Here is a 17486-nt window from a genome sequence, read left to right as displayed (position 1 = left end):
TAATTTATCTGAGCCATGTAATCAGGAATGACATTTCAGCTCTTGCCAAAAGCTAAGATGGCCTCTTAAACTGTGATGTGTTACTGCTGGTAAATGGTCATCATTTTTATTTAGAATTATCATTCAAACTAATAACTGCCAGCTGCTGTTATATAAAATGTACACGCAAATACTGATTCAGTGTATATTTTAGAGATAGTATTTCCTAAAGAAATTATTTATTCACATACTTATAGAGCGAGTTCCTGTGCTATGTAACATTAAATAGGTACTTGATATATAATTTTTACCTTCAGCTAATTCCTAGTCTACTGTAAAAAGTAGATACAATAAATAAGCAACTAATTACAGTTTTCTTTAAAGAAAAATTGTGTGGTTTATCCTAAATGAAGTAGCAGAAAAAAAAATGCTTGTTACTTGAGAGTTACAGATTTTTTTGTTTTCATCTTTGTATTAGCCTTGTAAAAATTGTAAGCCTTTACAAATAATCACTGGCCTGAGATAATTTTTATTTCCTTCTGTCCTTTTGAATTCCATAAAACAGTCTGTAAACACAACAGAGTATTTATTCTGTTGAAAATATGTTAATTTGCTGGGCATAGTGGTATGAGCCTTTAATTCCAGCACTTGGGAGGCAGAAGCAGATGGGTCTCTGTGAGATGGAGGCCAGACTGTTCTACATAGTGAGTTTCAGGCCAGCCTGTGGCTACAAGGAGACCCTGTCTCAAAAAAAAAGAAAGAAAGAAAATCTGTTAATTTATATTTTCTGAATCAAAAAACTTCTTTAATATTTTATTTTTATTTTTTTTATTTTATGTGTATGAGTGTATTGCCTGCCTGTATGTAAGTGCACCCATGTCGTGCAGTGCCAATAAAGGTCAGAAGAGGGCGTCAGATCCCCTGGAACTGGAGTTACACACCAGTTGTTAGCCACCATGTGGGTGCTGGGAATAAATCCCAGATCCTCTGCAAGTGCAGTCAGTGCTCTTAACCTCTGAGCCATTTCTCCAGCCTTTAAATAAAAAATTTTTAAACTGCCCTTGGGTTTTTATAGAACAAATAGTACACAGAAACCTAAAACAAAATTTGTACTAATTTCTACATGTTATAAGCTACAGATACATTGATAGTAGCTCTCTGCAGAATGCTGCCTTTTGACTCCTAGAAAGACTGTGATATTTCAGCCAGAAATCTATTGTATGCAAAAGACAGAAATTGCTTCCAGTTGTTTAAAAACTAATTTCCTCATTTGGTGTACTTTGGAAGGCAGCTATGCTCACCACTATACCACCAATGCAGACATCATTTGGTGTACTTTGTAGCACAATTATTTCTTTCCTCCAAACTAGTCTTGATTTTTACAGAGATTCTGGAAAATAATCTGCTCTTAGTTGAGCTTTTCGATTCCCGGGCTCCTGGAACAACTACTAGCATTAATGACCAACTCGTCAAGGAAGGCCTTGCCTCTTATGAAGCAGGGTAAGTAGACAGGTAAAATTTCACTTTGGTTCATATGTAACATTTTAACCACAAGAAGGGAAACTAGAATTTCCCTCTTCCTGCTTTAAAAAAAGAAAGGTAATCACAGTAATTGGCAATCAGCAGAGAATGAGGATAGTGACAGAGTCCCCATTGCCATTTAGGGAAATTTTTGTTTTCCTGGGCTTGAAGGGATGGACGTTTAAACTTTAGCCAAGTTAAAGTATTATTATGCTCATACTCGGCAGAAGTGCAAGAGCCTGTCCCTTTCCTACTGTAAGTTTCAAGTGAGGAAGGGAAAGAAATGAAAGTAAACACTTGAAACTATATCGAGATTTTCCTTTTAAGTGCTTGGGTTTCGTGGGGGTGAGGGTACTTGCACCTGTGTTTGAGTATATATGTGGAGGCCAAAGGTCAACCCCCAGTATCATTCCTCAGGGTCACTCTTTTTTTTTTTTCAATATGTATGAGTGTATTGGTTGCATGTGTTGTGCAATGCCCACAGAGGTCAGAAGGAGTCAGATCCCCTGAAATTGGAGTTACAATTGTTAGCCACCATGTAAGTGCTGGGAATCAAACCTGGGTCCTCTGCAAGAGCAGCCAGTGCTCTTAACCACTGAGTCATCACTCCAGCCCCTACTTTGGTTTTTTGACAGTTTATCTCACTGGCACCTGAGGCTCACATAATTGGGCTAGGCTGGCTAGCCAGTGAGACCCAGGGATCCACCTGTCTCTCTATCTCTGAAGCACCAGGATAACAGGGATATGCCACCATGCCTGTTTTTTTATGTGGGAGCTGGGGATCAAACTCAGGTTCTCATGCTTGCATAGCAACGCTTTGCTAACTAAGCTATCACTCCAGCCTCCAAAGCCAGGATTTCTTTAAGATCCATAGTTAAATGAATTTTGACAAACACATAGTCATATATCCATCATCATAGTCAAAGGATAGAATATTTTCATGACACCAATACAGTTCCATTTTCCTCCTTTTAAGTCAGTGCCTCTCCTCTAGCCAGCCCCTAGCAACCATTGATCTAATTCTGTCCCCATAATTCCAACTTTCCCACAACTTTTTATAAACAGTAATACTGTGAATACCTTTTGCGTCTGGATTCTTTCTCTTAGCATACTGCTCCTGTGTTATTACACATATAAGTAGTTCATTTGTATTGCTAGTGTTCCATTATACAAATGTGGCACAACTTTATTCACTCATTAATTATTGAACATTTAAATTATTTCCATTTGTAGGTGATTTCATGAATAAGCTTATAAATGCATTTGTACATAAGTCTTTGTAACCACATATATATTATTTTCTCTTAAGTAAGTACCTAACAGTGTGGGATTTTATTTTTAAGTTTTAAGTGTAGTTTAAGTTCTTTTTAGTATTTTTAAATTTTTTATTGAATTTTGCACATTTCATATAATACATCTAACCATTTTTAGACTCTTTCCACTATCTGCAACCCCCATAGCTCACCCACCAGATTTCATGAATTCTGTCATCTATGTTAAGGCCTATCAAATCAAGATTGCATCCCCAAATGTCTCTCAGTGTGAGTTCATCCACTGCAGCCTGGTAAACCTAGCTATTGTCATTCCCTAAAAGAAGACGAGCTCTCCCTCACCCAACAGAGATCAGTTGCCAGTAGTTCCTCAGCTAAGGTAAGGGCTGCTTACCCATTTCCCCTTCTATACGGGCTTTTTCTTTCTTTCTTTTTTGGTCTGGTTTGAGTTTGCAAGGGTCTTGTACATGCTGTTGCCATTATTGTAAGTTCATATGAGCATCTTCCCAGCAGCCTGAAAAACTCTTGTTTCCTTCTGGTCATCCCCCATCCCTGTCTCTTAGAATCTGCCCCCGACCCCCTTCTACAATGGTTTTTGAGCACTGGGTGGCAGAGATTTAGGAGTCCTATCCAGGGGCACACACTCTGAAGTCTTATTCTCTATATTTTGGCCAGTTGTGGCTTTCTGTGTTAATCACCATCTGCTGCATGAGGAAGCCTCTCTGGTGAAAATTGAAAGGTGCGTTAATATTCTCTCTGCCCCCTGCTCCACTGTGTTCCCTGAACCTTAGGTGTAGAGATTGTATTGTAGTTGTGTCACCTAGGGTTGAGTATCTCACAGACGCTTAATCTCTGAGCCATTATGGAACTCTGTAATAATCTCCATCTGTTGCTAAAAAAAAAAAAAAAAGAAGCTTCTTCAATGAGTGGTGAGAGGTACAGTTGTCTATAAATATAAGGATACATATTTAGCTTATAGTAAGAAATTACATTTGTCTAGGGATATGACAGACACAGGTTTTTCCCTAGGATATGTGACCCTTCAAGCCATGTATATTTGGCTATGTTTACAGTACCATATATGACTTCCCTCCCATTGAAAGGGCTTTAAGTCCAATTAGAGAGCTGTTGATTATTCCCTAAATAAAAGTGTCACTACTGCACCAATAGAGATAGTTTTCTCTGCCATTCATTGTGGTTATTAGTCTCCATCTGGGCTGAACCATTGATTGATTTTTCTCCCTTAGCAGTTTACATAGTATCCTCTAGAACTATGAGAGCTAGTCTTCAGGGAGGAGGCTTCCAGGTCAGTTCCAGCAGGATTGCTCCAAGTCCTGTGTCCAAAGTATGTCCTGTTGTCAGCAATAGAGTTTTACCTTCAAGTTCTGAGAGGCACTCCCATGGGAGTCTTTTGGACTACCCTGACCAACAACTTGAAAGCAAGTTTCTCCTGTCTGTAAGGATTTGGAGCTAAGAGCCACAAATGAGAGAGAACATACATCACTTGTTTTTCTGAGTCTGAGTTTAATAGTTTCTGGTTCCATCCATTTACCTGCAGATTCCATTATTTTGTTTTTCTTTACTGCTGAATAGAACTCCACTGTGTAAATGTACCACATTTTCATTATCCAGTCATCAGTTGGGGAACATTTAGGTTGTTTCTATTTCTTTGTTCCATTGATCTAAAAACAAAGCTATTTCCATTGGGAAAAGAGCAGCAGCAAACATGGCTGTACAAGTATTTCTGTGGTAGGATGTTGGGTCCTTTAGATATATGCCAAGGAGTGGTATAACCAGATCAAATGGTAGATTTATTTTTTTGTTTTTGTTTTGTTTTTTGTTTTGTTTTGGTTTTTAGTGCATAAATAATCTTTTGTTATATTCTTGATTGCCTCAAGTGCTCTGGAAATTGGCACAAAGGCTCAGGGCAATGAAATAAGACAGGCCTGTTTATAAATCTGCTCCCAGCCACTCATCAGCAGTTAATTAAAAGTCCATGAACTTTCTTTTTTTTCCCTGAACATATTTTATTTTGTTAAATAATTTATTGAGAATTTCATACACGCATATAAGGTGTTTTGATCAAATCCATGGCCACTCCCTCCCCTCCAACTCCTCCCGTATCTCCCCGTCACTTTTTTCCTATAGCTTCATATACTTTCTTCTTCTTTGATTTTATTTATTTTTATGAGGCTTTTGGCTACTCTAACATTCCCCCCTCTGAAGAGGTAACCCTAAAATCTTTTAAGGATTAGATAAAAGCTCCCAAATACTTTCGACATTTTTAGCCTTTGGAATGGAGTATGTTGCTAAGAGACCCAAGGACATGTGAGTTTTAGCCAAGAAACTGGCTATTTTTCTTTGGGGTCTTTTTACCCTAACTGCCTAGCCAATTCCTACCTCCTATTCTTATCACAGCATCCTCTGAAGAGGTTACCCAAATTTCCAATAGGGAATCAGGACACAGACTGCGCTGGCTTCTTCCATGCTGAACAGGGACACAGGGTGAGGCTATTGGAGTACCCCTTCATTGGGTCTATCTAAAAAACTCCCAAATTGCATAACTCTTTTTCTGTAGGGGGAAAAGAATGTCCTTGAATCATGAATAGGAGATGTGAAGGAGAAGTAAAGGCAAGAATATTTAGCATTACAAGTTCTAGACAGGGAACTAGAAAAAAGTCTGAACAGGGCAATTTTCAAATGTTCATATGAGAGTCCATTGGAATTTCTTGACAAGGGCTACCAAAAGCATCCTTCTATTGGGTTCCTTCTCATTTTTCGTTTGTCTACCAAGGCTGGACTTGAGAGTAATGGATTCAGGATTTGCTTTCAGGTATTTTGATAGCTATTGGAGTGGGTAGAATCTGTGCAAGTTCCCTTTCAAAGGCTTCATCACGTAGAGGCAGGATCCAGGCGCTCTCAGGCAGTCCCCTGCGTTCTCACCCCCTATGCCAGAGGGAGGCCAGAACCTGGTACTCTTTGGCAGTCTGCTGAGATCTCAGCCACTATACTGATTTTTGTTTTTGTTATTGTTTTTTGGTCTATTTGAGACCGATTCTTCCTGTAGCTCCAGCTGGCCCGGAACTCACTATGTAGACCAGGTTGGCCTTGAACTCACAGAGATCTGCCTTCTCTGGCTCTCCTGGGATTAAAGATGTGCACCACCACGCCTGACTTTATTTTTAGTTTTGAAAAAGTTTTCCACACTGATTTCCACAGTGGTTGCACCACTTTACAATCCCACCAGCAGTGAATGAGTGTTCCCTTTTTCCAGCATCCTTGCCAGTATTTGGTGTTGTTTGTTCTCTTAGTCTTAGCCATTCTGACTCGGGTAAGATGAAATTTTAAAAGTAGTTTTGATTTTCAGGGGCTGGAGAGATGGCTTAGTGGTTAAGAGCACTGACTTATCTTGCAGAGGACCCAGGTTTGATTCCCAGCACCCACATGGTGGCTACGAACCGTCCTTAACTCCAGTTCCAGGGAATTCGAAGCCCTCTTCTCACATACACGCAGGCAATACACTCATACAGATAAAATAAAAATAATAAATAAAATATTTTTTTAAAAACAGTAGTTTTGATTTTCATTTTCCTAATTACTAAGGAATAATTTTAAGGTGTTTATTAGCCATTTTTATTTCTTCTTTTGAGAGCTCTCTGTTCAGATCCATAGCCCATTTTTTAATTGGATCATTTATTTTCTTGATTCTTTGTTTTTTGAGTTATTTGTATTTTCTGGATATTAATCCTCTGTTGTATGTGTAGCTGGTGAAGATTTTTCCCACGTTGTGGGTTTCCTCTTTACTCCATTGGTTGTTTCCTTTGCTGTACAGAAGGATTTTAGTTTAATGAGGTCCCACTTGTCAATTGTTGACTTTAATTCCTGAGCAATTGATGTCCAACTTAGAAAATCCTCTCCTGCACCTACATTTTTTAAGGTATTGCCTATGTTTTCTTCTAACAGTTTCAGCATTTCAGATTTTACATTGACCTCTTTGATCCATTTGAAGTTGACTTTTGTGCAGGGTGATAGAAAAAGGCCTAATTTCATTCTTTTACACATGAAGATCCAGTTTTCCTAGTACAATTTGTTAAAGATGCTGTCTTTCCTCCAGTGTATGTCTTGGCACCTTTGTCAAATATTAGATGACTGAAATTGCATGCACTAATATTTGGATCTTCTATTTTGTTCCATTGATCTACATGTCTGTTTTTGTGCCAATACCATGCTATTTTTATGATTATAGCTCTGTAATATAATTTGAGATCAGCATTGTACTCCAGATTGCTTTGGAGATCCAGGGTTATTTATGATTCCATATGAATTTTTTAGGATGACTTTCTGTGAAGAATGTCACAGAGATTTTGATTGGAATTTCATTGAATCTATAAATTGCTTTTGATAGAATGGTCATTTTCACTATATTAATTCTACCAATCCATGAAAACATCTTCTGTCTTCCTAAATCTCTTTTTTCAAAGATTTAAAATTTTCATTGTAGAGGTCTTTTAATGGATTTGGTTAGGTTTATTCCTAGAATTTTTTAAAGTCTGTTGTGAATGGCTATATTTCCATGAACTAGCTCTGATTGCTTGTTATTAGTATATAGAAAGGATATTGAATTTTTATAAATTGATTTTGTATCCTGCTACCTTGCTAAAAATGTTGATCATTTCTAGAAGTTTTAATGTTTCTAGAAAAGTTTGGATCTCATATGTATCATGTAATATCTGCAAATAGTGATAATTTGACCTCTTCTTTTCCAATTAGTACCCCTTTAATTTCTTTCTTGTCTTACTGCTCTAGCAAGAGTTTCAAGCCCTATATTGAAAAGCAGACAGGATAGTGGACATCCTTGTCTGGTTCCTGATTTTAATGAGAATGCTTCCAGTTTTTCTCCGTTTAGAATGATACTGGCTGTGGGTTTTTTGTATATAGCTTTACTTATGTTGAGGCATGTTCCCTCTGGTCTAATTTCCTCTAGGACTTTTATCATAAATGCATGTTGGATTTTGTCAAAGGCCTTTTCTGCATCTATTGAGATGATCATGTGATTTTTGCCTTTAAGTCCATTTATATGAATTATTACATTTATTGACTTATGTATATTAAAGCATCCCTGCATCTCTGGAATAAAGCCAACTTGAACCTGGTGGATGATCTTTTTGATGTGTGTCTGTATGCAGTTTGTGAGTATTTTGTTGAAAAATTTTGCATCTGTGTTCATTAGGCATACGGGCCTATGGGATTTTTTTTTGATGTGTCTTTACCTGGTTATGGTATTACAATAATGCTGACTTTATTAAAAGGAAATTGGGAATTTTCCCTTTGTTCCTTTTTTAATCTAAGTAGTATTGATTGTAAATCTGCTTTGAAAGTCTGGTAAAATTCTGCTGTGAACCAGAATTTTGGGCTTGGGCTTTTTTTCAGTAGTTCTAGTAGATAATAGTCTAGCAATTCTACTGAGTGTATTCTCAAAAAGAATTGAAATCACAGTCCTGTCATATTACATTTATTGTCATAACAGCACTATTCTCAAGAAGTAAAACATGGCAGCAACTCAACTTTCCATCAGTGGATGGATAAATAAGCACCATGTGGTTTGCACAGATAATTGAACATTATTCGGCTTTAAAAAAGAAATTCTGGGCCTGGGGAGATGGCTTAGTGGATAAAGTGTTTGCTGTGCAAGCATGAGGACCTGAGTTCAGATCTGCAGCATGCATATAAAAGCCATGTGCATGCAGGCATCTTTAAACCCAGTGCTTGATGGAGGAGATAAGCAGATCCCTGGGGCTCACTGGTCTAGCTGAAACAGCATGATTTGGATTCAGTGAGAGACTTTGTCTCACAGAATAAGATAGAGAATGATAGAGGACGACACCCAACATCTACACATATACACAGAGCAAACGTACCCACATACACATACATACACAATAAAATTCTGATATAGCATCCATGTTGGTTAATCTTGATTGTCAAGATTTAGGATCTCCATGGAAACAGTATCTGGGCTTGTCTCTGAGGGATTATGTAATTGAAGTGGGAAGACCCATCCTAAATATGAGCAGCCAATTCCATGGGCTCCAGTCCTGGACTGAATGAAAAGGAGAAAGTAAGCTGAGCACAAGCATTATCACTGTTTGCTTCCTAACCAGGCACCTTCTGCCACCATACCTTCCCTGCCTTGATGGACTATATCTGCTAGAACTGTGAACCAAAATAAGCCTTAAGTTGCTTTTGTCAGGTATTTTGTCACAGCAATAAAATGAGTAACTAATATAGTACCAAATGGATGAACCTTTTTATATTAAGCCACCGCAAAAAATATTACATGATTCCAATTATATGAGATTGTTCAAACAATCAAAATCAGAGACAGAAAAAATAGTGATTGCTATAGCTATGAGGATAGGAAGAAAATAAGAAGTTAATGCCTAATAAATATAGTTTTAGCTTTGCAAGATGGAAACTCTAGGGATGGATAATGGCGATGATTTTGCAATAATATTACCATATTTAGTGCCCTGAGATGTATACTGAAAAAAGTTAAAATAGTACATTTCATGGGTATTTAGCACAATTTTTAAAAATATACAAATTAATTTTAAAATTGTCTTAATTATGAGAAATTTTTCAGAAAAACATTGCTTGGGTCCCTCCAAGGAACCCATGCACAAGTGGGGTCTTGAAGCTTACTTTTACTCAAATAAAGCCACTCCTGGTGCTCTGGCAACCCCAGATAATTCTTTCTCTCCTAAATGTTCTCATGCTGTCTGTTGCCCCAGCCCATCTGACAACTGAGAAGAACTTTCACGATCTGCTTGTCTACTTGAGTCTCTACTAGGCCTACCTACTGAGTGCACTGTGTACCATCTTTTATAAAACAATGTTGCCCATGTTGTCTGGGCCCTTACTACCTCAAGACCCATGCTTCTTCCTAATGGCTCACTATGTCAGAGCTGCATGTTTTCCTTGATTCGCTAGATTGCTTAGCTGCCTACTCCTTTCTCTTAAATGTCAGCTGATCTGCCACTTAGAGACCATCCCTGACCCCTAGACTAGGTTAGATTTTTCTTGACATTTGTGTTCTTTTAGTTTATAACATCTTGTTTATGTAAATTTCCTGTCTACACTGTATAGAAAGTTCATTCTTTTTAATATTTTTATTTATTTATGTGTATGAGTGTTTTGCCTGCATGCGTATAAGTACACTCATGTAAACTCATGAAGGCCAAAAGAGAGCACTGTATCCACTGAAACTGGAGTTACAGAGGGTTGTTAGTCGCCATGTGGATGCTGGGAACCAAACCCAGGTCCTCTGGAAGAACAGTCAGAGCTCTTAACTGCTAATTCATCTCTCCAGCTTAGAAGCCTCACTCTTATCTATGAGTGTCCATTCCACAGTTTCAGTTAAGTGTTGTCAACTGCAGTCCAAAACTATTTAGTGAAAATTTCAAGAAATAAACAATTTGTACAATTTAAATAATTTCTATTACAGTCTATTATTATACTTGTTCTGTTTTGTTACTCTCATTACTCTCTTACTGTAATTTCTACAGTAAACTTAATCATAGGTATATAGTGTAGAAAAACAATACATACAGGGTTTTATGCAGACTCAAGCATCCACTAGAGGTCTTAAAAATACATGCTGTGAGTAAGGAGAAGCTACTGCACTGTAAACTCTGTGAGGACAAGGACCCTGGATATTTTCTTCACTGCATATCTAACACTGTGCTGGCTCACAGTACATACCTGATAATTTTAACTGCATAAAGGAAATAGACATAAATTTGGAAGTCAGAAGAGAGCTAATGATGTTATTTAAATGGGGTTAGTAATACATAAATGATAGATGACAAAGGATGAAATGCTTTTTACATTCTTTCAGTGAAGATGAAGCCCTGTGGAATATTACTTGTACAGGGAAAAAGAGTTCCAAACACTGGTAGATCATGAGCCTGAGATTGAAGTAAAAGTAGGAACAAAGAAAGATAGTATTTTTTTTTTGGAGCTGAGGACTGAACCCAGGGCCTTGCACTTGCTAGGCAAGCGCTCTACCACTGAGCTAAATGTCCAACCCCAGAAAGATAGTATTTTAAGAAGAGTAGCTAGTATTAAGAGTTCAGCTGAAAACTGTCCATTAGATTTAGCAACAAAAATCATGAGTGACTTTTGTGAGCTAGTTCTCAGGTTATTGTGAAAGATATTAAATGTTTTTTCTTAAAACAGTATAGTTGTCTACATTTAGTAATCTATTAAACGTAATAGTTTCTTATTTTGCTTAATATATTTTGTAGTAATTGTATTCTTCACAGAAAACTGATTGATACTTTTTAGCCAGGTAACTATTCAAGTTGCCAAAACCATGAGTATAGAATGTCAAACTTTTTAAAGTAGAAAGTTTAGCAGCTGGAGAGATTGCTCAACAGTTAAGAGCCCTGACTGCTCTACCAGACGATCAGAGTTCAGTTTCCGGCATCCACATGGCAGCCCACAACTGTCTGTAATTCCAGTTCCAGTGAATCTTCTGGCCTCCGCAGGCATTACATGTTTGTGGTGCACTTACATACTTTTAGGCAAAACACACATGTAAGTAAAATCAATCAATCAAAAATATTTAAATGATTTAAAGTAGAAAATTTCATTTTGGCTTTTCTTTTTTGTCCTTGTTTGGTGTTCAGTGCTTTTTTTAAAGAAAAAACTAATTTTATTAGTTGCTATTAATATCAAAGTTGGAAAGCATAAAAGCACAGCTGAAACTTATTAATCTCTAAAATATAAGCAAATACAAACAGTTTGCTAATTTTTTTTTGCCAACTTGTTACCTTTCAGATATACCCTCAAAGATAATTCTAAAAAGCATCTCGAAGTTTGGGATCCTTCTCCTGAAGAAATTATTTCAAACGAAATAAACAATTTAAGTCCTATGTCTATACAGTCTCTACCAAATGAGAATTTCCAGTCATTATATAACAAGGAACTGCCTGTAAATATATGTAATGTAATATCACCTGAGAAGATACATGTTCAATGGTTACTAACAGAAAGCTTACTTAATAGGTATAACATATAATGAAAACATGTTGCCTATGATTTTATTTTTTATTTATTTTTATGTGTGTGAGTACTATGCCTGCATGGATGTAAATGAACCAGTGTCATGCATTAACCACGAAGGACAAAGGAGGGTTTCAGATCCCCTGGAACTGGAATTATGGACAATTGTTAGCCACCATGTGGGTCTGAGATTCGAACCTGGGTCTTCTGTAAGAGCAACCAGGGCTCTTAACTGCTGAGCCATCTCTCCATCCCCTGCCCATGATTTTATTCATCTTATACTTTGTTTCAAATATCCAGAAGTCATAGTGTAGAATTTTGAAAATAGCAAGATTATTTCAACTAACTTCACTCTCTAAACTTTAAAGTACAATATCTTTTTTGGCTATTTTCATAATATTAAAATATATTTCATAAGTAGCTATGTTATAAGTAATTATTGAGTACCTTCTTCCATGGCATCCTATAGTTAGTATTGGGTCTTCACTGTCATAGACTTAAAATTATAGTAAAATGGAGATGATGAGCAAACAATATTTAATGTGGGGAATGATGGTAAGGGTAATAGAAAAAAGTATTTGAGAAGGAAAGCAGTTTTAAGGTCAAGGAAGGTCTTATTAAGACAATGGCTTTTTTTTTTTTTGATCTAGGGTCTCCCTGTAGTCCCAACTGTCCTGAAACTCATTATGTAGACCAGGCTGGCCTTGAACTCACAGAGATCCACTTGCTTCTGCCTCCCGAGTGCGACAATGGCTTTTTTAAAAGATATTGTTTGTGTGTGTGTGTGTGTGTGTGTGTGTGTGTGAATGCTCATGCTCACCTAGCCCCGAAGAGAGCATGGGATCCCCTGGTGCTGGAATTATAGGTGGTTGTGAGCCATTCTACATGGGTGCTGGGAACCCAGTTTGGGTCCTTGAAAAGATTACAGGAGCAGTACCCACTCTTAGCTCTTCATCACTGAGCCGTCTCTTCCAGCCCTGGCAGTGGCTTTTGAAATAGATACTGAAGGAGGTAGAAGAGTATAAGCCTAGTATGTATCTGAGGAGAGTTCATCTCTAGCAGAGGGAAGTAAGTTAGTTAAAGGTAGAAACATACTTTGTACATTCAGAGAACACTGCCCAGTTTGACTGGAGTGGAATGACCATGGAGGTTGGTAGAAATATGTGGTCAAAGAATTGTATAAGAAAATATTTGGAAAATTAAAGTTTTTATCCTTATAGTTTGGAAGAAAATATGGCAGCTGCTTATGAAAATTCAGAATGGAAATCTATTAAGTGGGAAAGTAATATGCACTGTGCTGTTAAGGTCCCAGATGAAAATCAGTGGCGAAGAGGCCAGATTATCAGAATGATTACAGACACATTGGTGGAGGTAATTTCAGAGTCACAAATGTAGTCTTGAAAATGAAATATATTTTCAACTTTGTGTGTATGATTGCTTAACATTTCCATTTACTTAAATTTACTGTTTTTATAGGTCTTTCTATATGATGTGGGTGTTGAACTAGTAGTGAGTGTTCACTATTTAAGAGAACTTCAAGAAAATCTAAAGGCAGTGGGAAGATTATCTTTGGAATGCTCACTTGTTGATATAAGGTAGTTTTTAGCTAAGTAAATTAATTTTCTTATTGTATGTTGTCATTTTAAATATTTTAATATGATCTCCTGTCAGCTTTAATTTAATTAACATATTCCAAAATTTTTGTAAAATCTAGTTATCTCGGGGTTTTAAGAAGAGGGAAGACAGGTGTAGTGGCACATGTCTGTAGTCCCAGTACTCAGGAGACAGAGGCAGGCAGATCTCTAAAGAGATCAAGGCCAGCCTCATTTACATAGGAGATACTGAAAGGACAATACCACCCTTGTTCCACCAAAACTTTTTATGTTCCAGGTTATCTGTAGCATTGTCACATATTACTAAAATTTTATGATTTGTAGCTTCTCCTGTTTGCCTTTTAAGAATATTTTCTTGCCAGGCGTGGTGGCACATACCTTTAATCCCAGCACTCAAGAGGCAGAGGCAGGCGGATCTCTGTGAGTTCAAGGCCAGCCTAGTCTACATAGTGAGTTCCAGGACAGCCGGGGCTACAGGGAGACCTGTCTCAAAAAGACCAAAAAAAGAATATTTTCTTATCTAACTTGGAAAAATATTGCAGGCATATTCTGAGAAAATTTCACTAAATTTATAAACATGATTCTGTTTATGTATACTTTGTTTAAAGCAACATGTGCATTTATGTGTCCTGGGGCTAATTTGATCTGGATGGAATTCCTTATGCAGTTGAGCTAGACTGTTCAACAAAAGCCTAGTGGTTTAAGCTGTAACTGCAATAAGCTTCCATTTTTACCAGAGGATGTTTCTGTATAAAAGACCCCAAGTCAGGGACTGGAGAGAGAGTGCAACAGTTAAGAGCACTGGCTGCTCTTTCAGGGGACCCAGGCTGGATTCCCAGCACCCATGTGGCAGCTAACTACCATCTGTAACTCCAGTTCCAGGGGAATCCAACACCCTCTTCTGACCTCCGTGGGCATTGCATGACATGGGTGCACTTACATACATGCAGGCAATACACTCATACACATAAAAATAAAAATAATAAATATTTTTAAAAGACCCCAATCATGGCAATGTGAATGAACTATCACATCCCACACATCCAAAAGAAGGCATGAAACAAATGGGCATGTGCAGCCAAGACAGAGCCAAACAGCCCCAAACCCTTTAGTAGGCCTTTTCTGCTTAAAAGGGCTTCCACTGAATGACACTTGTTACTTTTCACTTGAACTTTCCATCTTAATAATTGGGATATTTTTTACCTAAATACAGAATTTACAGTTATTTATGGTATATCCAGTTGATTTTGAATTTGAAATAATAGTTTTTTAAATCAATGTCTACATTGTCCTATAATGTAAAAATATGTTTGAAAGCATACCTCTGTGTCAGAGGTTATAGGCTGCAGTAGATGGGCCAAATTCAACCAACATGCCTTATATTTAGCCTATAGAACATGTTTAAATTTTTAAATGCTCATATTTTTTAAACCAATAGATATTACTTAAATTTTGAATTTTGGACCTTCACTGACAGAAATAAGATTATAAAGTCACTGAAGTAACAATGTTGCCAAAAAATAATGACCTTCCTTTCAGAGAGAGGTTCGAAAGAGTCATTAACTTTTGCTAAATAAATCTTAGTTCCTGTTGGCAGTAGAGTAGTAGATGTCATTTTACCAATAGGAAGCAGCTCTGTCACTAATCAAGTCTGCTGGCAGACCATTGCCTGCTGCATTGATGTGCTGACTACAGCTGTCCAAATTGTTCAGGGAAGTTTATAATTCTAGATTATCTTGAATTTGCTTCCTATTATAAAGCCATTTACATGTTAATTTGCACACACATCATATTTATATGCTTCAGACATGGGTATAAATAGGAATATTTAAAAATATATTCATAAAAAGCTATACATTTTTGAGATGCTTTAACATTTTAAAATCTTCAGTGACCTTGTGGTTGGTTTTTTATTGTATTTTTTGTTTACTCATTTGGGTGAGGGGTGCCCAGGCCACAGACAACTTGCAAGAGTCTGTTCTCTCATTCCACCATGTCCCAGGGATCGAACTGAGGTTGTCAGACTTAGAGGCAGGCACCTTACTCTCCAGTCTTGAATCTGTTTTTTTTTTTTTAATTGAAAAACTATACTGATTTTTCCATTCTATTTTCCTCTTAAAGGGATATCACAAGAGAATTCCTGGTATACTCTACTGTGCAATCTACCTAACATTTATTGTCTTCTAGGGTAGATAACATACAATGTATTCTACATGTACAAGTTCATTTAGTTTTCACAGTTGTACTGATATGAGAACCATCATTATCCAATATTATAACTAAAACAACTCCAATTAAATAGGTTACCTTGCCCAAAGTTATAAATCTAAATTAGTCTGATTTATCTATTTTGTAGCCTGTTGTTTTTATTGAAGCAGGACAGAATATCTTCTTGGTGACTCTTTTCTGCTTTAACTGCTCATGGGCCATCCGCTCAAAGTTCTTGAAGCACTTACCAGTTTTAGTTTTCATTGTCCACCTGTTTGTACGGAGCAGTTTTCTAATCTATCAGGCACTTTCTCCCACTGTCTGTGATCACTGATAGTGGTTGTAATACTATATGTCTAAATTCTGTCAATACTCTGGAATAGAAATTTCAGACCCATGTACTATCTAAACCCTATACTATTTTTTACTTGTATCTTAAATAGTTCAATCAGAATACTGTAATTAAACATTACAGAAGTCCTATACAATTTATACAATACCTAATATTGTATAAATTGAGTTTCTGTACATACTTTAATTGTATCTTATAGATGTGATAAAATATTATTTTAAGCATCTAATTGTCAGAATGGTGGCACATGCCTAGAATCCCAGTACTAGAGAGTGTGAGGCACAGGAAAATCTCTAGACCTGAAATAGCTATCATTGCACTTTTGGACACTATATTAACTGCCTTAATTCTCATACTTTGAGCTATAGGTGAAGTATTATTTAGGCATCAGGAAATGAATTTTCAAGTGGTTAGGTACTTTTCATTCAAGGTAAAATATCTTACTCTTAAGCTAGGCTTTATAAACAAGATCTGAATTGGAATGCTTACTCCCTTATAATCTGCTATTCCACAAAATTCTTTTCTGTAGAGTCTTTACTAAGCATATAGAGATTTTTCCTTGTACTAGTTCCCTAAACAATACCACTTAACAATGATTTACATAGCATTTGCTTTGTATTGTAAATCATATAGTGATAATCTAAAATATAAGTGAGAATGTGCAAGGTTCATGTAAACATTATACTACTTTCTATAAGGGATTAGAACATCTGTGGATTTTGGTTTCCAAGAAAGATCTTGGAATCAACTCATGTCTGTCTGCCTGTCTGTCTATTTTGGTAGGGTAGACAGGGTCTCACTTTGTAGCCTGGACTGGCTACAAAATAACAGTTCCACCTCTGCCCCTCTAGTGGTATATTATAGGCATGTACTACCACATCTGGCTTTGTTAGTCTTCTTAGTAAATAGTGTAGGCTACATAGTGAGCCCCTGTTTAAAAAAAAGAAAAAGCTTCCAATGGCCTGGAAGCCTCTGCTTCCCTGTGTTCATGAACCCTGGCTCTTAAAATCTTTCCTCCTTGAGCCATGGGTGAATGAGGTTCCATGTAGGAACCTACAGTCTGCAGTCTACACTCTACAGTCTCTTATTCTTTAAAATTTGGCCTGCACAGGACCCGTGTCAAGTCAATTAAACAAGGACCCAGAGAGGAGGAGAGAAATAGGTGGTGGGCCAGCACTAGACTGAGAAATATTCGAGACTGATTGCTGCTGGGTGAGGGAGAGTATGACTTACATATGCTCACTAGATGGGCTGACTAGACTCCAGTGAATGCATTTACACTGAAGGACATTTGGGTACGAATGCCTGAATGAATAGGAATTAACATGTATGGCAGAATACATGAGGTTCGGTGGGGGGGATGGGGGAGGCATAGATGAGGGAGGGGATTGAAATTTGATAAAGAACTATTAGTATGAAATTTAAAAAGCTCAATAAAAAATATAAAAATAAAGAATTAATGAATGAATGGATGGA

At 37.1% G+C, this 17486-nt stretch overlaps 1 protein-coding gene across 1 annotated transcript in view; it reads left to right on the top strand.

Moving 5' to 3' along the window:
* Window positions 1–17486, top strand: part of Rnf17 (ring finger protein 17) — a 211144-nt gene that overhangs the window by 137871 nt on the left and 55787 nt on the right. The window contains exons 19-22 of the mRNA XM_008824356.1: window positions 1365–1479; window positions 11613–11840; window positions 13058–13208; window positions 13314–13432. Coding sequence (XP_008822578.1) covers window positions 1365–1479; window positions 11613–11840; window positions 13058–13208; window positions 13314–13432 — 613 coding nt within the window. The remainder of the gene's footprint in view (window positions 1–1364; window positions 1480–11612; window positions 11841–13057; window positions 13209–13313; window positions 13433–17486) is intronic.

The sequence above is a fragment of the Nannospalax galili genome, unplaced genomic scaffold (assembly GCF_000622305.1).
Source record: "Nannospalax galili isolate Female #2095 unplaced genomic scaffold, S.galili_v1.0 scaffold388, whole genome shotgun sequence".
NCBI classification, from domain to species: domain Eukaryota; kingdom Metazoa; phylum Chordata; class Mammalia; order Rodentia; family Spalacidae; genus Nannospalax; species Nannospalax galili.
Note: the sequence above shows the minus strand (reverse complement) of the source record. Positions and strands in the feature narration are given on the sequence as shown.